The 22,203-nt window shown below is 43.7% G+C and overlaps 1 protein-coding gene across 1 annotated transcript in view; it reads right to left on the bottom strand.

The window, feature by feature from the left end:
- Positions 1–22,203, bottom strand: part of ACACA (acetyl-CoA carboxylase alpha) — a 142,696-nt gene that overhangs the window by 85,362 nt on the left and 35,131 nt on the right. Inside the window, exons 17-29 of the mRNA XM_082328122.1 lie at positions 21,429–21,510; positions 20,128–20,273; positions 18,976–19,126; positions 17,492–17,626; positions 16,452–16,598; positions 15,709–15,897; positions 15,014–15,114; positions 14,360–14,448; positions 12,821–12,945; positions 8,158–8,271; positions 6,474–6,587; positions 5,722–5,811; positions 5,109–5,227 (exon numbers count right to left, since the gene is read on the bottom strand). Coding sequence (XP_082184248.1) covers positions 5,109–5,227; positions 5,722–5,811; positions 6,474–6,587; positions 8,158–8,271; positions 12,821–12,945; positions 14,360–14,448; positions 15,014–15,114; positions 15,709–15,897; positions 16,452–16,598; positions 17,492–17,626; positions 18,976–19,126; positions 20,128–20,273; positions 21,429–21,510 — 1,602 coding nt within the window. The remainder of the gene's footprint in view (positions 1–5,108; positions 5,228–5,721; positions 5,812–6,473; positions 6,588–8,157; positions 8,272–12,820; positions 12,946–14,359; positions 14,449–15,013; positions 15,115–15,708; positions 15,898–16,451; positions 16,599–17,491; positions 17,627–18,975; positions 19,127–20,127; positions 20,274–21,428; positions 21,511–22,203) is intronic.

The following is a 22,203-nucleotide window of genomic DNA, read 5'->3' on the forward strand; positions in this document are numbered from 1 at the left end:
TAGTTATTAACAGCAGTACCACAGGAGAAAGAGCAATTCCACTGGCTGTGACCAGTGGCATTCCTCTTATGTTTCTTCATTTCTGTAGAAGAATCTAAACAGAAGGCTGTGAAACATGCCTCAAACCATACATTTTGATTGGGTTTTTCCTCTCCCTCCTTCTTTCCTTATTCTTCTGCTCCCTCTGTGATTCAGCCAAGCTGAATCTGCTACTGAAGTCCAATTTGCATAAAATTATCGTCGTTCCATTCAGTTTGCTGCCCCTTCAACAGCCCCTTCTTTGCTCTGTTGGAAGATTTTGCCCTTTCTGAAACAGGCAAGCCAAGGGAACTGCAACACATTACTGCTGCCTGCTGTCTAATTAACATCAAACCCTCAGCACGAAACTGCAGGGATTTACAGGTGTCCTGGAATAATTTTCCCCTCCTCCCTCCTGATATCAGCCAGTCTCCCGCAACAAGGAGGGGACCTCAGGCTACCTAATGATACACGAGTTATACACTCGGGTCTCCAGGCTCGTACGGTTAGAGTCCAAAGCAGCACGGCCGATTCAATACTAGCAATCCAAAGACTGATGCAAGAAGGCTGTTTTAGCAACTATTTAGTCCACAGAAAACGCTTCCATTTTGTCAGAAATTCAAATCTTATGACTATATCATTGTAAAATGACAGCAGGAATAAACCTATAAACACTGCTCTAAGTGTAAGCGAGTTTTGGTTTCTTACTCTTCTGTAAAAAGCACTGTTTGGAAACAGCAATATTTAATTTGGCTTTCAGCCTTCAAAATGGTTTCTACCTGTAAGCTAAGGAAGAGGCTGACAAAAAAGAACAACCAAAATACTCCATAGATGATAAGACATCAAGAGACAGCAAAGGAGAGATCATGCACCACTCTTAAGCTTTGATATCAACAACATCAAAGTCCAAGTAGGATGTCAACAAACATCCACAAGCACAGAAAGAGGAGATACTGGGCAAAACCAAGCACAAGATAGTTGAGATATTTATAGTGACACCCTTGGAAATACAAAGCAACTAATGACTAGACTTGAATTCCACCCTTGGAAGCATCACGGACAGCAGGACACAGTCCCAAGAATGAATTCAACCTAGACAACTCTAAGTAAGGCATTTGCCTGTATGTCCGTGTTTGCCGAGCTGTGTGCATTCCCAGCTCCGAATGCAACTAGGGGTAGCTGGTATCAGACACCTTGTTTATCACGTTTCAAAAGTAAAACTTGCTTTATTTCAAAAGTAAAACTTGCTTTAAAGCTAAGTTTTGATAACTAAGTGAGTTATCAAAACGTAAAGTCTTAATCTGCAGTGCTAAAACCTTCCTTCACTTCCACCTTCCAATGGTACATCCTGACTCAAGATTCCCAAGGAGGTCTCAAGGCCAAGTGTGGCAGTTAGGGGTGGCACGTGGGGGGACAAAAGGCAGGCGTGGGCTCAATGCACAGATGGATTGGCAAGGCATGGCTAAGGCAGCAGAGTGAGCAAAACAGGCTGGGTTATACTTCAATTTCCTTTGGGGCTCAACATATTCAGAAGGCAGAGCCCTGTGGTATCATTGCCATACCCCCAAATAAAGATATATCCAGCATCTCTTAAGTCACCCTTGTCAGCAATTGTCTTAGCATCTGACAGAGGGACACATTTACCTCTGAGTAAAACAGAGGGATCTGTTTTGTGGGAACACATTTACCTCTGAGTTCTTCCCTTCTCATCCTCCAGCACATCTGCTACTGGGGAAGGAAAGATCAAGAGAGCAGCTGAACAACCTGGCTGGGAGCTTGCAGCGAGCTGGAGAAAAGGGGATGCTTTAGGAGGAGCAGTGCAGCAGCACGATTCTGCAGCAGGCTCCAAAAGCTGGCTACAGCAGACAATGTCCCAGTTTAATTTAAACCTTACAGCTTCAGACATAAGAAAGGCTGTTCAAAAGCAGGAGAGGAGAGGGGGATTATTAGAAAAAAAACTTCTCCTGTTGAAAAAGCACTATAATTCCCTCTCCCTCTACTAGACACACAATGTTTCTTTGAACAGAAGATTTTAAGCTAAGATTAGGCAAGCACTGTTTCATGTGCTGAACACCTAAGAAAGGCCTTTCAGTGTCTGTCACCTGGCTTGCCATTCTCACAAAGAAAGCTGAACTCTCTAAACACCAGTCAATATTCCACCAGCTTCCCATCTCAGCAGGGCAGTCTGAACAAGAGGGAAGCAAAGAACAGCTCAGAACAGGGCTCATTTCTTTCTCACATCTTTTCTCACCAGGACTCTAGATGACTGAAAGAGGCAGGTTATCCAAATGCAAGGGGCTCCGCACGTAAGCATTTGTTTGCAGTACCCTGCTGCAGCATGGAGCGATCAGCATCCTGTAGATACCCTTGTATCGCTTCCTCCAGATTGGATCACTGCAACGTCCTCTACTTGGAGAGGGCTTGCAAACTCCATTTACTGCAAAAGGCACCAGATGGTTACACTGTACTCCTCATCTGCCTTGCACCGGGCAATAAGGAATGCTGGTTTTGATCTATAAAGCCCTGTATGGTTTCAATTATAAGCAGTTTTTCTCCCTATGTCTTACCCTTGCAACCGGGATCAGTGGGGATTCTTACAACAGGATGTTTTCTATTAATTTAAACAAATAATTCCCAAAGCAGTTTCTGCCCACAAAACCCACCAGGAGCAGGCTGCATTTCTATGATGTTGTTAGCAGATTTAACAGTTTTTCTTTCCTCTCTGCTTCCATGTAAAGCTTTCCTGTGGGTAGTTGATGGCAATCATTCAGTGGCCAAAAACACAAAGTCTGAGTGCCTAGCTGTGATTAGTCAGATCAGAAGTAGTGACTGTGATTGTTTCTGTTACAATTAAGTAAAGGCATAGCAGGGTTAAATACCAATAACAAAGAACTTAAACATAGCAACCATTACCAGTTTGCAATTTTCTCTACATGAATATTTGCTCCAGTAAAATTCAGGCCCTTAAACGTTCACAGAAATCAGACACAAAAGGGACCAGGGCTTAAAAATATCTGATGAAGTGCTGAAAAATGTATGGCATCATACAACTACCACCAGCTCCAAAAGAGAACGCTCTCTTAAGGGCTCTCTGGTAGCTACTCCTGGTTCACCAGGACCCAACCCTGCAGAGCCTCAGGGGACATTTTGCTTGGTCAGCTGGGATATTTTGGCTTTGGGGTTTGCCCTTGGAATGCATTTTTAGCTTTTCAGTCTACAAGTTTATGCTACAGAAGATACAGAAAAAACATACAATGGACATAGAACATGGCCAAAAACAACAAAGACGACTTAAGCAAGACAATGTCAGAGTTTTGAGATTTCTGTGTATTGGCCTTACCATAAGATCTGCCTTTACAGCTAGCTTAAATCTACACACTCAGTGCTAATTTAAGACCCTCGGTATCCTGCTGCCAGCTGTGCCTCAGCACCCAGCCACACAATGGCTGCACAAGTAGGTATACACTGCAAGAAGCTGCATCAAGCAACAGGAGCCAAATTCATCACTAACAGACGGAGGTGCAACTCAAAGGAACTGAACCTGCCTATGCAAGCAGCGATCTGTCCCCAAGTCTGCTTGTCTCTGCACATGGACTGCGATGCATTTTCAGTCAACAATCAGCAGTGCCGATGGTTGAGAAGCAAAACTGAGCTTCAGAACATTGCCCCAGCGAATTCAGCGTAAAGGGGAGAGGAGATTTCAGGAGAAAGAAGCTGTTCCCCAAGCAGGTAACGGTTCTCCTCTTCCAGCTGACCTTGTCCAATTAAGCTTGCACACAGTAATAGAGCAGCGGTCAGCATGGGCAGGCCAAACAACCCCCAAGCAACAGAGGTAACTGAGACCAGCAAACAGAAGAAATGGAGAAAGAATAGGGGGGTGTGGGGGAGAGAGTATTATAAAGGGGTACTAAAAATAGTATGCAATTATTTACAAATATTCTAGAAATGTAGGAAACAGATGAGACCAAATGCATGTCCCATTTGTATCATGAGTGTTTTGTGCTGCTTGTTGAGGACAGTCATTCATTTCTAGCAAACCAGATTCTGAAAACCATTTCATAAAATGTACTGATGGATTCTCAATGAAGCGAGACTGGACCCCGTTGCCCAGCCCCACCAAAAATAAAATAAGGAAAAAGATGTTTGGAAACAAAGGAGAAAAATAGCACTGGTACCACACTGCCAAACCAGCACAGATCAACAGTGGCACCCGGCGGCCACGGAGACTCACTGCGCCTCGTGGCTCCAGCACGCTCTCCCCTGCCTGGGATAAAAATAAAATATCCTCTAAAATACCCTCCTGAGTTCCTGTTGCAAATGAAAAAACATGGGAACTGACTAACCTGACAGATGTGGAAGAAGTTCTGATAATCAAGTTTGTTTGTTTGTTTGTTTTTTAAATGATCTTAGCACATGCTAGGAGATGCGACCCTTCTGCAAGACAGGGCAGCGAATAGTTGATGCTTTTGGTTGCAGTCATGAGAAATACCTTCTGAAAAATACCGACTGAAAACCAAAGTATGTCAACTCTAGCATTTCTATATAAAATACATTCATACATGCATCTTGGTCTTCTCAGTCAAAAAAACACATGCTAGAAAAGATTTCACCTTATCCAGTAAAGCCAGGTTTGAAAGTAGAGCCAATCTCAAACAGTTATAAAGGGCTGGCAGGGGAGCGCTGCAGGAAGGGGACAGAGACTGTTTGACTGTTCTTTATTAAAATTCCAAGTACTTGATTATTTTGTCTGGAACTGTATCTTTTGGAAGGCTCAGGATTCAGCTAGAACTGAAGTTCTAGAGGGAAGGTACTACACAAGCTGAACTTAAAAATCAGAAAATACATGAAAACTGGATCATATTAAAATGAATCCAAACTGCAGAAACTACTACCCACAGCTCCTGAGATTTTAAATAACTTAGGAGAAGGAACTGGGTAATGTAGGGGTTTATCTTAAATAATTTGTGCTTATTTGAGGCACTGGGACTCTCCCTTTCTCCACCAATTCTATTGCAAGTTTTCTTTGCCAAGATAGGATGTAGCCCCTCATAAACCTCCAATTCCAAAGGCAGCTGAACACGTGATCTGACCTGTTCGGATGGGAGGTAGGTAGCATGAACTGGAACTCCACCACGCAAGTGTTATCCTTCAGCTGGCGATGCTGGACACTGTTTAATTCATAGGCAATATATGCCCTTCGAACGTACACCTGGTTAGAGAGAAACTCGATCAGCTTAACTGTGCTAAGGAAGCAGAAAGAGAGAAAGAAGACAAATAATACACCGGAGACTTAAAAAATATTAAAAACCAAACAGATACCTCCAAATGAATATCTACATAGAACTCTAATTCAACCAGAATGTAAAGTTATTCTTTGAGGAAGGCCAGTCTGGCAGGATACACCCATCAGCACAAGGCACACAGGGTAGGCTGACCACATTCTCTGACAGCAGCTTCACTTTCAATCCTTTCAACCACCTAAGTCTTCTTCAAGCAAAGAAGATAACTCGAATCTGAAGTTTCAGTCAATTATGAATACTAATGCTGTTAAGTGCCAGACTCCAAGTACACCAGATTCCACACAACCCACAGCTCTCTTAATCTTGCAGGGTTACAGTGCTCAAAACAAAACAAAACAAAAAACCAAAACAAAAAACACAGAAAAATTGAAATTTTTTTTTTTTTGAATGGGAATAAACTTACCTCCAAAGCTGCCATTCTTACCACCTGGTTACTGTGGTAGAAAAAGTTGGGTAGCACATCAAAGATGGATGTCTCAGACAAAATGAGTTTCTAGAAGAGATCACATTAAGCAGAGTTGTAAAAGAAAACTGCTTGTCTTGCAAACAGGGCCAGGCAAAAAAGCAAAAACCCCAAATCAAGCCTGACTTGTTCTGATTTCCGTGCTTTTCCTATTGTTCATCAAGGATTATGACCTTTTTATATTAGATGATTGAATATCTCAAGTTGGAAGGGACTCATAAGGATCATCGAGTCCAACACCCTGCTCCTCACAGGACTACCTAAAACTAAGCCATATGACTAAGAGCGTCGTCCAGACGCCCCTTGAACTCTGACAGGCTTGGTGCCGTGACCGCTTCCCTGGGGAGCCTGTTCCAGTGACCGACCACCCTCTCAGTGAAGAACCTTTTCCTAATGTCCAATCTGAACTTCCCCTGACACAGCTTCACGCCATTTCCTCTGTCCTATTACTGGTCACCAGAGGGAGGAGATCAGCACCTTCCCCTCTGCTGCCCCCCTTGAAGTTGTAGACTGCCATGAGGTCATTCTGATATCAGTGTAGGAATGAAAACAAAAATGAGGGGGAAGCTAGAAACCAGAACAATACAATTTAAAGCCACAAGGACCTTGGGACTACAGGTGAGACTTAACACAGAAACATTAAGATCGGTGAGAAGAAAGCAGGGAAACAAGGAGAGAAGTTTGGTAGATACCTGCAGGTTCTCAATGCAGAACTGGTGTCCGTACATGTCAATAGCGGACAGGAAGATGGACTCCACCTGGTTGTGACGCAGCTCGTAGGATGGCAAATGGGAAGCAATGAGAACCTGGTAAAGAGCAAAGACAAGGAGTGTCAGTGAAAGGAGCTATGCTGGGCCATCGGCAGGAGGCTGTTACCTCCAAGGCAGCAATAGTCTGTTCCATCCCAGAAGAGGCGACTGGTTTCTCCTGTGAATTCTGTGGCACCTGGGTGATGCTGCAAACTCTCTCCCCTCCCCAGCCTCATTTGTGTATCTGCTCGGTTTGTATTATTGGCAATTCCCCATGGAGAAAAGGAACAGCTTCAATCAAGTTCCATCAGTGCATGTGATTTAGCACTGCAGAGCTGCTAGTCCTGGGGATTGCCTGACCGGCTGTTAATTGGAAAGCAGATCTGGCAGGCAGCAGCTGTGGGGAGGCCAGCAACGGAGACCGCCTTTCACAGCTTCCGAGCAGAGGAAGCAAGAGCCACTGGTGCCAGGTATTAAATGCCCAACATGAAGGATACAGAGATAGGAAGGGGAAGCAGCTTGCAGGGGAAAATGAAGTGAAAGAGCAACATAAAGACATACACAAGGACTGCAGCACCATCCCCAGCATGCTGCTGAGAGGTTCAATAACTGAATGGTTCAAGGACACAAATACAATCCTGAAGGAAACATAAGGTCACTGAGCAGCTTCAAACACCCCATTCATTTTCAACAGTCAAGCTCTGAAATAAAAGGAGAGATCCCCAAAGTGTCAGCTTTCCTGCTGAAGACTTTTAGAATGGAGACAGGGACTGTGGAGCGAGAGGAGTGATCAGACTACAGGGTTAGCATTACCGTGAAACGATTATGCCCTCTCACTCCTTCCTGGCTACAGACTAACTGCTAAAGAGGAAGCTCACAATACTACCCAGGTGGATATCTGGCATTCAAATTATTATCTGTACTAGACTCTTGGAATTGACAGTATCAAGAGTTTTTCCAATTATTTTCAGGTTAAAAAGAAATTGACAAAACGCTACTCAGAAACCTAGAAGAAACCCTGCGAAAGACCAACAATAATGCAATAATTCCTTAGCAGTTGCAAAGAACATCTGTGTCTCGTGTAAATTTCTCTCCCAGTTCTCTGCACACGCTGATTCGCAATCGTAAGGCAGCTGATGAACCTGGACAGCGCGTGCTGGCTATTTACCGTACAGCTGCCTGCACCTTCCAAGCAGTCCGTGCTCGTTTGCTTCACAGATTATAAAGCCAGAAGAAACCACAGTGACCATGTATTTCGACTTCCTCTATCGCACAAACCATAGGCTACTCTCATTTAACTCCTATTTGAGCCAGACAAAACTTTTTGGAGGAACAGGGACAAAGGAATGCAATCTTAACTTCAAATTTTACAGTGATTGGGAATCCACTGCAATCTTTGTCAGACTGTCACAATGGTTAATCATTGGTTAATTAGCTTCATCGTTAAAAGTGCTGCTCACAGTAATCTACTCTTCACATTTGCATAGTAATCAAAATAAACATCAAGAGATACAGACTCTCCAAAAGAGCGAGCTCCAAGCGGGAGCAGTCCATATTGATCTGATCAGCAATGGCACAGTCTGTCTCCAGCAGGGATCAGCTTGGACTGCTAAACGTGCTCCCTTACCTGCCGTGCTCGCAGGGCCACTTTAGCGTTGGTTGTCTTGCTGAGCTGGGTCAGCTCTGTCAGAATATTAATCAGCTCATCTGTCAAGGTGGGGTCACGGCCACATAGCTGGTCCTAAAAATAAAGAGAAGTGAAAATGTTTAGAACAGAGGAAAACCACCGTCCGTCCTCCTACAAAGGAGTTTAAACCTGAAATGCATACACACATGCACTCGAGTGCTGGACCACATTACCTCTAGAGGTCCCCATCCAAATTATTCTGTAATTCTGTGCTGACAAGGGTACAAGTATTAGGCTTTCAATAATTTTACACATATAAATAAAGCTACAGAGGAAAGAAGGGACTGGCACCATCACCCATTTTGTTATTTGTAGCATGTGTTTTGGCATCCAAACACATGAGAAATACCGACTTGTCAAAGAGACTCAAGTAAAACATTTTCCCATTACCCAATTTCAGCTCTGTACCCGAAGTCTCCCCTAGCACCAATGCAAAATTCAAAGGCACTTAACTGTTGCAAAATGCCTTGTGTAGCATGCAAAGATTAGCAAACTTTCACCGTGAAAGGTGACCAAACAGTTTAACTGCCGGGAGAACCTCCTGAAGTCCACTTAAAAAAACACCTCAAAACAAACAAAAAAGCCCACCCACAACTCCACAACCACAAACCAACCACACACTTTGCACAGCTTCAGCAACACCAGAAAAAAAAGATCCTGTCATTCCCCTAACAAGGCTAAGCAAAGCTAACTAAAACCATAAATGATATAATGTGTTTCCTGCCACGGTGAAGGACTGACTCCATAGTATTTCTTCTAATCAGAGAATCCTGGTTCTGAGGAAGTTCACTAGCTTACTTTACTGCCTAGGTTGGCTGGATAAAACAATAAAACTGAACAGCAGAATTTTCAGTGTTAATGCTGTTTCAAAACTCTTTTGGATTCAGCCATTCAAAAAAATGCAAACAGTAAAGACTTTAATCGGGTTTGTTTTCTGAACAGAGGAGGTATGCTCTCATGCACACTTTCTTCCAAAACCAGTTTCAATTCCCATGAATAATCCCACCATCTTCAACTACTCACACTGGCTTGTGAGCCTCTTTCCTCCCACTCCTGAAGCTGGAAACCCTCTAGGAGCCTCTAATGTGTTTCTTCTACACAGCACTTAACAGCTTTTCTCTTAGCAAATGAATCATAGGAGGAAAATGTGAGATGAAACAGGGATTTGCAACAGGAAAGAGCTCTGTTTAAGTGCCTTAAAGTTTTAAGAGATTTTAAATACACACAGTCCAGAAAAGGCCCTTTGAAGATCCAAGAAATAGAAAGGGAAAAAGGGAAACCTCTGCGCAGCAGGTTAGATTGATAAGCCTGCCAGGGAAAATAAAGTAAAAAACCAAAAAACAAATAATACGAATCCCATAGACTGACTAACAAATAACAGCTCACACTATATGCGATTCCAAAGCTAAACAGCTTTTCCCCCACATTGCTCTTGACCCCTTTCTCTCTGCCCCCACTCAAGCATGATGCCATCTCTAGGAATGATGGCATACATCTCTCATGGAAAGAGACCACAGTCAAATCACTCTTATTAAAAAAAAAAATCTAAGCTACTAACTCATATTAGATTGCTCTCCCCCACTAACCAGTCTTGGGCCAGCAAACATTACAATGATTGTTCCCAAAGAAAGTTCTGTAAATTTATCCACTCCAGGCCACTGTGTGAATTCACAGTGAATAATTCAAGAACTGCCTGTGTCGTATTTGAAATACAAATTCCTGCGTGTTGTAATGTTACTGCTCAAGGTAACAAAAATCCGATAGGACACAGGACATCTGCCATGCCACAAGCGATTCTGTCCAGTTAAGGCTAGGATGTGCATACAACAGTCAGGTAAGTACATAAAATGAACATACAACTTCAAATCACGCTATATTTCAACAAATGTATGAAGGATGAAGTAGTTCTCATCCTGCCTTAAACGCCTGCTAGCTAAAAAAGGTGAATGATGGCAGCATAGCACTATTACTAAAACCATCCTCAGAGCCCCTTGTTAATAATGGATTCCTGGGGATACATCAATAACAGCAACATAAGCATCAACGTATTTTGACATGACGTTTGCCCTTGGAGGACAAACTTAAACCATCCCACATAAATAGCCTGGCAACCCATAAAATGCCACAGCCTTCACCATGATTACACCAAATGTGCCACGGGGTCCCTCAGACACGAAGAGTAATGAGTCGGAAGAAAGCGGAATGATGGTCTTTTGGTTAACGGCGTGACCTGTAACTCAGCAGACGGTAATCCCTAGCTGTGCCATGGATGGTGCTGTGACCAAAGGCTCGTCGCCCCTCCTGAGCCCCCGTTACCCGCTCGGTCTGAGAAGCCGCCGCGACACGGTGCTCGTGTGAGGGAAGACGCCCGTTTGCAAGGCCTCGGGCACCGCGCTGGCAGAGGCCATACAAATGGCGCTCGGATCATGGGCTAGCTACCTGGCTGTCCTTCCACCATGTGCAGCATGGTCTCTCCAGTATGTTTTAAGTTCTAGCAAACTGGGATGTCGGCCTTTACTTGAGTAGAAATAACTGACGGTGGTGGGAAGAATGACTACACAGGAAGGAAAAAGGAAAACTCTTTGACGTTCCTCTGCGTTGCCTCTCTCCCAGCACACCCCTCACTCCCTCAGACGGACATTGTGCCGGCCAACGTGAAGACACAGCAAGGCTCGGCATCCAAGACGCGGCTTGCACTGAGGTGAAAAACTAGACAAAAAGTTTCGGTCCCATTTTAGCAAGAAATAATCAGGATGACAACAACAAAATAAAGAAGGTAGCTGGCGCTGCACTGGCTTTTGCCTGCACTGATTGGCAAAGGCAGCGAGCAAAGCCTCAAACCAGCTCTTTGACAAGGCCTAACGCCTCCCCGGCACCCCCGTGTAATTACACACTTGAGTGACTGGACTCTGAAGAAAATTGAAGGCCTGAGCTGCGAACAGCTGCCATTTTCTCTCTCCATCACGCCAGCATGATTACTTGAGAAATGAACAGCCCCGGCTCAAAGCTACTCCAGAATTCTCAGAGGAAATATGGCTCCGTGTTCAAATAATGAGATTCTTAAGGCAAGCGTTACTTACAATCACACCACACACCAAAAAGGGAAAGGGAAAAAAAAAAAAAGAGGGAAAAAAGGAGAGCCAGAAAGAAAGAATGCCAGGGTCCTTATAGCTTACAAATTAGAATTTAAGAAACCCAGCCTCAGCCTAGGACAATCATGACTCTTTTTCTGCTTTTGAGAGTTATTTTGTGGATGGCTACTTTGGACATATTTTTGGCAGTAACAGACCACATTATGTTGGGGGGGCAGAAAAGGGGAGGGGGAGCAAGAGAGATAGTATTGTAATTCGCCTCTTAAAAAGCAGGATACCTAACTCTAGTCTGTTGGAAATCATGTCGTAGCTAAATTCATCCTGCCTGAGGAAGGCAGGCATTGATTCTGCTTCAAAGCATTATATGGGACAAGGATTTTTTGAGGCTTTTTAGGAAACAGGGAAAAAGAGACAGGACTCAATTGTTGGTTTTTAATTCTTTTTCCTGGGAATGTAATTTACTGGGAGTTTTACCCACTAGAGTGGGACTGAAGTTAATGAGAACTGAGATTTTTCATGGAGTAACAAGCCAGAAGAACATGAGAAGGTGATGGCAGGTCCTGGCATGAGGATTCATTTGTGTTTGTAGGGTGGAATCTATGTCTGTCCTAGAAGAATTCCGACCCCAGGGGACTCCCCATCTCTTTGCAAGCCCCCTGGACAGCCGCATACCATCCCAAGGTTCAGAGGCTTGATCTGGAGCGACCAGCTTTGTGCCGAGATATTGCGTCCTAGTCAGATTCCATCAAGCAGCCCAGAGCACAGCCAGTCCGAAAGCCCCACTGCAGACCTGAGATAAGACTTTCTGAGACTATAACCGGGAAGAAGCTAAGAGAGCCGCTGCCAAACCTGTAAGACCAAACTGCGGCTCATCAAGGAAGACCAAGTGAAACCCCTCAAGGGCCTCCACATGGGCTGGCTAATACCATTCACTACCACAAAGTCACCCTCATTAGTAATGAAGGGCCATAAAAATGTTGCTATTACAGAATTATTACCACAAAAAAAAATCTGCTTTTTGTGCTGGTAGCATGTTGCTTTGCTTTCCAAACAACTCCAGTTTGAGTACCATGAGCTATATAAAGACAAGACCTCTCTGAGACCCATGAAGAAGCAAACTAAATCAAGTATAAAGTCACAGCCCAATGTCTGAAAGTTAGCCTCTAGCATCCTCCCAGTGTAAGAGTTAAGTCTGCATTCTTATCTCCCCACAGATGCTCACAAATCACTTGCATAATTAGCCTTCATTGCACTCTGATAGGCAATCAATGCAGGACAGTCATGAAGCGGGCAGTGCACAGACACTGAGCTGAACACTATGTTCTGGGTCTCCTCTAGCGCATGGCTTACATGCCCTAAGAACACAGGAAGAAACTCCACACCGCTGCCACTGCTTCCGTGGCTAGAAGGCTTGCATCTTTAAGGGTGACAGCTGTCAATTCAGTACCTTTCAAAGCATCAAACATACAACTACAAGAAGGAAATTTCCAGAGCACCAGGAGACAACTTACAATGAGCATTGTAACAAGCAGGTTCTTCTTGGTGACCTGAGCATGTGAGAAGATGTAGTTCAACACAGCATTCATATCACTTTTATTCTCTTCCCGAAGGGTAAAGACACACTTGTCATAGTGACCTGCAATCAGAAAGGCACATTTCTTCCAGTCTCCACACCTCTGTGTCAAGGAATACAAGTTACTAGATATGTCTTTATTTTTCTACATATATGTTTTGAGAATCTACTTTGCATGGTCCACGCAATCAATTCTGGGAAGGAAGCATTCCTCTCACAACCACCCCGTCAACTGCAAACTTTAATTTAAACATCCTACTCTTACTAAAACAGTTCCAATAACAAATATCTCCTTTGTGAGCAATACGAAGAGAGGAATGGTGAGCTCAGCCTTGCAGTCAAATGACAACCAAAATATAATAATAGCAAAAAGAGTTGCACCATCCTCTACTACCAGTGAATTGAAGTGGAAATGAATCTGCAGTACCATTAGGCTGGTGCAGGTATTGGAGCAGGACAAAAGAAAAGTAGAGCAGAATCTGAACTACCTGTAAGAGCTGGAGCCTCAAAATTAGCTAGTGCTTCATTGCCATCTTGTGCCTGGATACAGCAGTGCAATGCATTTATTTCAGTTCTCAGTTTCAGGCTGAGGTTTGAGGTCTGTTCTTATGAACAGCAAACAGCTTCCTGGTATTTTGCAGCAGGTGCAAATAACTCCGTGACTTTTTTTTTTTTTTTACTGCACTTGATTTTCTTGCTATAGAATTTAATAAACAGGCAAGATAGAACTAAATAGCGTGGCACAGTTAAACAGTTTTTCTGCTTCTAATTTTTCTGCAGATGCTCAGAGATCGGGAAACAAAAATCAAGCTTCTAGTATGAAGCTCCTACATGCGGAATACCCCAGTGGGGGAACTCTCCAGTTGGTGGGCCATTGCTGACAGAGTCAGTGAGGAAACGCAAAGGAGAACTGCTTCATCTCTGATCTCGAACAAGCAGAGACCACGCAGACTGGCTGAGCCTTAGCGAGCTCAATAACAGACTAGAAATGGCAACACAAAGAAACTCGTAATTCAGTGAGTCTGTCTTTTTACTCCAGGTCATACAGAAGTCCTCACTTAGAGGATCATAAACTCATATAGGAGCTATTCTTTTGAAGATTTTACAGGGAAAAGGAGCATTCTTACACCAAAAAGAGACCGGAGTCATATTATGACACGTAAACTGTGGGTAAGATGACATGGGGTGTAAAAGATAATGGACATACCAACAGTGGAAAACCAGCAGAACAGACAGCTTTGGGGAGGAGTTTGTCATTTGCTTGTCACAAGCATTATGAGCACTCTTACCACAAAAACTCAAACTGGACACAAGCTCCTCTACAAAAAACAGGATCTGACTGGCAGAAAGAAAACCTGTGTAGCTTAGCCTCACCATAAAGTTAGAGTAATCTTTCCTGAAGGGGGTCCGTGTGGACCTTCTGGGACCAACTGTGGTTCTTTCAGAAATCAAATCCTTGATGTGCTTAGAGACTCACCATGCTGAAACTGAGTCTCCACCTTCAGATACTGACGAAGCAGATCCATCACCACTGCTTTCATGTGACCCCGAATACCACTCCGGTACCTGTAGAAGCAAATAAGTCAAACCTAGCACTGAGCAAGACTGGCACGGCCCTGCTTCTGAAGGCCTGCAAGTGAATAACACTCAACAAGAGCAGCAGAATAAGCCTGTTTGCTTACAGGTTCTGAAAATCCCAATTGTTATGTGAATACATAACCCCTGCCATTACTGTTGTGGGGTAGCATGGCTCACGTTTTGCATCAAAATGTCCTTTTTCTTCCAAAAATACTCAAAATTCGACACTGAAAGGCATAACACACACCAGCGGCTCGATGAAACGGCCAAAGTGTGATCAGTGCCAGGAGAGAAGTTAAATCTTTCTTCCATATGGCAAAAGGAAAAAGAGGAAGGATCTGTGTGTGTGCTTCACACAGGCAGCCAGGAGCCACACACAAATGGCTCCCTCCCTGTTGACCTCTCTGAGGGAACTATGCAGGCTTATTCCTAGTGATTTAGACTCCAAGTGTAATAAAACCATTGAATGAATACAAGCAGGTTCAGGTCTTTCAAGCAGCAATAAACAAAAAGGAAAAAAAAGAGTTAGGGGGCACCCCTGAAAATGGCTCACCTCTGTACGAGCTGCACAATGCTCTGAGTGTTCATGAAGAAGACCTCACGCTCTGATTTGCGGTTCAAGGTGGCTGCATGGCTATCCAAGATATTGGCAATCTGAAAGAGAGCAATCACATGACAGTCCCAGTCCTGGATGGGATGATCTGGCTGAAGAACCAGCAGAGAAGCTGAGAACTTCCAGGCAGACCAGACCAAAGCTCCAGCAGACTCCAGCAAAGGCCAAACCCTTAAACTGCTAAGGAAGTTAATGACCTGACAATGATAAAAAAATCAATGTACAATATTGTATACTGGAGAAATCACCTTCCAACGTCTCATTACCGGATCAGGCCTCCTTTAGTCGCAATCACTCTTTTTTAAGATTTCATTGACACTACAAATTGCACTGCAGCATAGGCACCAGGCAAAAAGCAAATAAATAAATGCCTACAAGGCACTGATATGATTAAACTGCTTCTAAACTGTCTGTTTAAAGCTCTGCTGAGGAGGGAATGCATACCTTTCAGCACAGGTAAAGGAGGCAAGCCTTTAAGCTCAAGTGGTACAGGCAAGTAACTTTCATCATGATACCCATATTCCAACACACCTTTCAGGTCCAACTAACCTCCAGATAACTTAAAGGAACTTTCTCTCTCTCTCTGCCCCAACACAAACCAATTTTTATTCCTCTATATAAGTGTGGTTGATCACCTGTTGGCTGGGAAACTGGCAAAGGACTGATGTGATGTTGCTGGCATATTGGGCCATCTCCTTCTTGATGGACTTCTCTACATTGGGTGGGATCCGTCCAGAAACACTGGTCATGATGTCCTGAAGTTCCAGCAGAGGCAAAGACGGATCTCTCAGTGTCTTCATTAGTCGCTCAACCCAGCCTTTCACCTAGAGAGAGACACGTCAGTGTAAAGACAAGCATGAACAAAAAAATCAGCAGCAAGAAGGGAGAAAAGGAAAGGCTTTTCACTGAGGTCTTCTTCAATACTGTTTTATCACACAGCTAGCCCAGGGACTAAACGAGAGAACTGGAGTAGATGACAAAGCTGCTGTGCTACCTCATGCCAACAGCTGACTCAGATTCATCCACCTTCTTTCCTCCCCCCTCTAGGACCTCTCCCACAGCTGGCTACGCAGGCAGCTCCCATGTACACGGCTGCAGGCACAAGCAGTAAAGATCAAGCTCAACTCCTTGTCTTTGCCTTTGTTTTGGGTCCCCAGATGGGACTCTCCCATCTTGCTCTCTGGCGAGACCGACTATAAGGAAGTCTAAGGAAAAAAAAAAATGAATCAAGCTGGCACTAGCTACTAGCAGTAGGGTACTACTAGGGTAGTACTGCCCTGACTCTTGGTCCTCTGGTTGTGACATGCGAATCAGCCAGCCCTACCTTGAACTGAAAGAGTATTTGTGCTCTCACTCTGAAACAAGAAGTAACCAGTACCTTGCTGCTGAAGTAGGGCTCTGGCAGGCAGTATCCATTCATCACATTGACCAGGTTATCTAGGACATAATGGAAGATGCGATGGAGTTTCTCTCCTCGAAGTGCTGTGCTCTGGATCTGCGGCAAGGTACCCGTATGCAGTTCAGCCTGGAAACACAATGAACAGCGCAGTGTCACTAACCCTCCTGTATGGCATCAGCCGTGTTGGTAACATCCAGTTACCCTCAACTGGAGGCTCAGATTTAACTTGGAAGAATTCCCAGAGTGGAAAATGCACTTGGTTAAGACACAGAAAAGTTATGAGCTGGATCTCCAACAGTTCTATGTTGTGTACGCCCACAAAATAAGTTTCCAGCCTCTTTCCCAAATACATTACAGTTGATCTCATTGTTTAGATCCAGAATGACCAAAAATCTCAAAGACAAAGCCAACGGTTTGGTGCTGGCAATCACTTTCCACCCCCTGCACGACAACCTCCCGCAATTTTCAACTAGCTATTGCTAAAGAAACAATAGATTCTCTTCCACTGCCACCAGCTACATCCCAGCCTACCATCCATATCTCTTTGCCTTTCACCTTAAAGAGGTCCATGTCCTAGGCTCTTTTTTTGTATTTCCAGATTTGCTACAATTGCTTTCACAGGGCCTGACACTCTTGAGTTGGGATATCGACTCCCGTAATCCCAAAGAGGGTCACTTAAAGAAGAATATATGATAAAAAGAAGTTAAATAAAACTTGCATAGGAGTAAAGCAGATTGAAAAATCTGTCCAACTTCCAATATCCTAGACAGCTATGTACCCACAATAGTACTGAGGTAAGAAGAGAACAAGAATGGTACATAAGCTTAGCCTGAATCAGAGACAGAGACAATAATCTGAGTCCTAGTCCTCATCTGAGGCAAATAAATGGTAAAGTGACAATTCCAGTACAATGCACAAATCTGAAATTGGTTCAGTACACTGGACCATCTCATACCACTCTCAGCATCGCTCCCCTATTAAAGACACCACAAACATCTGTGCCTCCTGCAACTTCTCACCTGCTGAACCCTGCTGGGATCATCCAGCTGGAGCTTGGCAATCACACAGCCTGGATCCAAGACTGCCCCTGGGCGTTTGACATAATGGATGCAGCCTGATTCTCCTGCTGTTAGCGTCATCACCATTTTCATCACCTGCAGCAAAGAAAACAGGTTACACACTCAGCTTCCACGTTTCCCAAATGGTTCTAGTTTTGTGAGCCAGCAGCCGATGTCCTACCACAGACAAACTAACCTGCATGAGCACCTTTTGCATTCAGGCTTTCTCAAAGGTTTAAAAGCACACACGTTGGGAACGAAACCCCAGACACTAAAGTGACTGGTACAACAAAATAACTGGCCATAAATTAGCGCAGCAGGAAGCCATCCTCAGGAACATCACCTGTTCCACACTGCTTGGACCAACAGGTACCAAGAAGGTCCCACATTCAACACAATGAACAAAGCAGATAGATACAATTTACAGCTGTAGCTGCTGCACTCTAAAGGCTAGAAGTGGGAGAGCCTCTCTCAAAAGCTACAGCAACACATTCACTTTTAGCAGAGGGAACTAGGATTACTTTCTAGAGGTCACAGGTCTCAGACCACTCTTCACAGAAATGTTTCCTTAGATCAACCAAACTCTTGCCTTTGGAGCAGAAGAGTTGGGTATGGGGGGGGAGACCGTCTAGTTTTATCATTGCTATACTATACACGACAACTGGGAACACAGGAATTGAGTAGGTGGCTCCTTCTTAGCCACAGCTCTGTTGCAGCATAAAAGCACTTACATAAAATACCTGCATCTCGGGCTTGATATTTTTCTCCTACACATTGTCCCCAAATGGTTTAATTGCCCCTCTGTCAACACACACCCTCCCCTCCCTCAAATCTGTTTTAAGTCATGCACTCCTACACAACCTCTTGTGCTTTCCTCACAGTGATGCAGAAATTGTTCATCTTCCTCCTCTCTAAGAGTTAAGTAAGTTCCAAGGGAGAAGGGAGGAGTGACACTTATTAACTCATCCTATCAACCTGATAAATGATCAGGTAAGCAAAGAAGTCTTAATTTGTTCCTTAATCATGGCATATAACTCTGCTTCTGAGTCTGTGTTAGTACTAAGTAGTGGTCTGCAAGCAGGCGGCCTTCTTCACCACAGCTAGAAAACACAGCACACACAGATCCCACTCTCCTTTGGTATCACAGCAAGATGATAACCACGGTCTCACTGCTGGGAAATTCTCCTTATCACTTGGTATACCATCATTAACACTCAAATTTCAGCTGTTAAGTAATTTCTTCCCCACCCCATCACTCTCACTGCTGATTCCTGCATTAGTCCAGGTTAAAACACAGACAAAATTTGGAAAGGAAATACTGTGAATTATCCCTCACACTCAATTCCCACTTCCAAAGCATTCAACTTCCCCCCCCCCCCCCCCCCCGCTTTTGCCTGGGTAGATTCAGCATCTGCAGCCAAGTCAGTTCTTTGAGACTCTTTTACCTCTATTTCTGCAAAGCACTGGCCTGCAAACACGTGTCCCCCATCCTCCACCACATACTGGATAAGCTTCCCAGCCGAAGGTGAGCGCAGAATGGAGGGATCATTCTCCTTTTCAAACACACAGGTCTTGTTACCTATAGTGATGCGATACCTAGGAAAGAGCGGGACAAATCACTAAAACAGAATTTCTTGTGGGAAGCACAAAAGGGGAAAACCCATTCTCTCCTTCCCTATTCTACTTCAAAACAAAACTAAACAAAAACATCTCAACCAGCTCTTCTGAGCTGAACAGTACGGCCCTGCATATGAAAGTTCAGATTAATCGTATCAACACAGGACTACAGAAGCCAGAGATCAGAAACCAGACAGAACAGCCCTTAGCAAGGTTGTATGCATGTTACTTTTATACTTCTTCTTTACCAACAGGTATCACCCCCTGTCAGAACCAGAACCGATGAAGTTCAAGATTTCATATAAACAAAAACTGATGTTAGTGGAGATGACACTTGCCGTACATAACACACGATACATTCAATACACTGCCCACCTCATGCAAAATCCTCTTGTATACAGAGCAAAGCTGACAAGAGCAGGATGCATCCATGTAGCAGACTGAGAGGCTGAGATTTTATAGCATTTTCCAACCCAGAAAAAGTTACCCAAAATCTCTTTGTACTCCCGACCAGATTCATTACATTTGTCACAGAAAAGAAACCAGCAGAGGGGGCAGTGGTTCACAGTCCAGAAGCTGGATATTTACTGACCTTGTGGCTATGATCCCTGCAGGGAATTTTGAGGGAATGCACTGAAATAGTAAATCTTGTATCTATTTCTAAGGCAGCTGTGGAGTTTCAAGGATTTTAAAGATTTTCACATTCTGTTTTTTGTTTTTATAATCCAAAAGGGCACTTTTAAAGAATCAGCAGGAGAATATGGACTCCACATTGGTACGCATTCAGATCTTTCTTCTAACAGTAGCCAAGATCTGTTCTTCCGGTGAAGGCAACTTCTCCCTTTAAACTCATCCACAATACATCTAGTAACCTCTTCCAAGGAGAGAATTCCCTTCCCAGGTGATCTTTAGGAAGCATAAAGTACACCTAATTTTGGCTCATATGTAAATGTGAAACATTAGTCTTTACAGGTTGCTACCTGTCCACTTCTTCTTTCATGTAGGTAGTATAGCTGCTACCATCATAAGACAGGAGCAGTCCTCCATCACTCAGTCGGTGCACATCAACTTCCACACACGAGCTGTTCATGATGACCACATAGGAGTTGGGAGACTGTCGGGTCACCTGCAGATCCACAAGCATGGTACGTGTCACATGAAATAAACACCGCATTGATAGTGCCTTGACTGCCACAACATACACAGTTATCCAAGCACTGCAACAGTGGGAGTTAAAGAGGGGGAACAGAGCCATTTGTTTTCACGTTAGACAGAAAAAAACGATGTAAAAAAATTTAGGCTCACAAAGCCAAGCATTTAGCAGTCAAGAGATGCCAGAACTAATGCTGTCCATGAATCTTGATTTAATCCTCTCACACTTATGCATTAATTGTACAGGTTTGATTACACAATCATATACCATTTCTTCACCCCAATCTATGTACAACTCACAGTCGTGTACTAAAAGAAAAAAAACAAAAAAGACTGTCTGACAAAGAAAGCAGCTAAAGCTCTCCCTGGAAAAAGGGATCCTATCACAGTCTCTGCTACAGAGTTCCTATCTGAAGCTGGGTAAATCACTTAAAGCCTACTTTGGCTGCTGTTCAGTGCCTCTCTGTTTCTCATCAAAGGGGTGTCAAGATAAAATCATGGAGGTGCAGCAGTGCAGAATACTTATAGCTGCAAAAACCAGTGTATGGTCATGTCATTAAAAACTTCACCATAATAAATTTGCCCGAGGAAGCTAATTAAAATTGCACAGACAATCTTAAGTCTAATATTTCCTAACTTTTGTATGCTTGGTTTCACAACCTTTAAACAGTATTTCTAATGTTGTTTTTTTGCACACAGCAAAGAAAAAGCAACACTAAAGGGAAAAATTGCTACAAATTCTGTCATGCTGATGAAACCGGGCTCAAACACCCAACAGAGTAGATCTACATATGCAGAAACATTAACTGAAGGTTTTGGTCAACCAACAGGCAGTAGTCTTAGCCTGTAACAAAGTATTCTTCACCCTATGCAGAGCATTTCTTGACCCCGGAAGGTTAAAATATTTACAGAGATACACAGAGATATTGCAATGGAAAGATGTGATGAGGTATTATCATAAAGGAGATTGTACTGATTTCTTAACCCCACTAAAGCAGGGAAAATAAACCCTGCACAGATTTAATTCCAATCATTACATGTATTACAAAGATTAAACCAGAGCAGCACACAAACAGACATTTCCAACTAAAAGTGGCAAGAGGATGGGTTTCCACGCTGTGCATCGTACCTTCAGCACATACTTCCGTCCCTCATAGATGAGTTCCACATCCACAGTGTTCAGCAGAGTACGAGCAGGCAGGACTTGGCCCCTTGAAAGAGAAGTACAAAACAAAACTGGTCTTGCAGAAGCCACCAAATGGCTATCAGGGGCCCAAGCAGGTTCAAAGATGCATGTAAGAATTTGGAAAACACTAGCAGAGAGATGGGAGTAGGCTTTTAAACCGTCTCTTCTTAGGAGAGACACATATCAGTTTGACAAAGCCAGCCCATCTCTCTCCAGCCACACAGACCAGCTTTACTCTTCATTTACTTTTGCCTTAAAGAGTCTGCATAAGGAACATCACAGCTGGCATTACAGAACATGTAGCACTACTTAACATAGGGATAGAGCAGCTTTTCCCCGTGCGGCTCTGTTTATGTATGGACTCACCAACACGAGACTGAGGGGAAGAATTCTGTTAAGAGCGCACCTGCCTGGATCACACCGGGTTTAGCCTGACAGTGCTAGGACTAGTTTCCGTACAGTGCCTGCTCTACTTTAAAGCCAGCAGGAGCAGAGAGGGTTTTCTAAGTACTAGTGGGAAACACTCAATTTGGAAAATTATGTCAAATCTGGAAAATTGAATCAATCCTCAAAACAGGGGGAAGACAATATCTGGTGATTCAAGGCTCCCTAATACTGCCCTAGCAGCACACAAAGAACTTCACATTTCTGAGCCATTTCTTGGAGCTTCTGCCAAAACTGCCAGAAACGAAACCAATCTGTGCAAACAGCAGGGGGT

This window comes from Platalea leucorodia (assembly GCF_965183815.1).
Source record: "Platalea leucorodia genome assembly, chromosome: 16".
NCBI lineage: Eukaryota > Metazoa > Chordata > Aves > Pelecaniformes > Threskiornithidae > Platalea > Platalea leucorodia.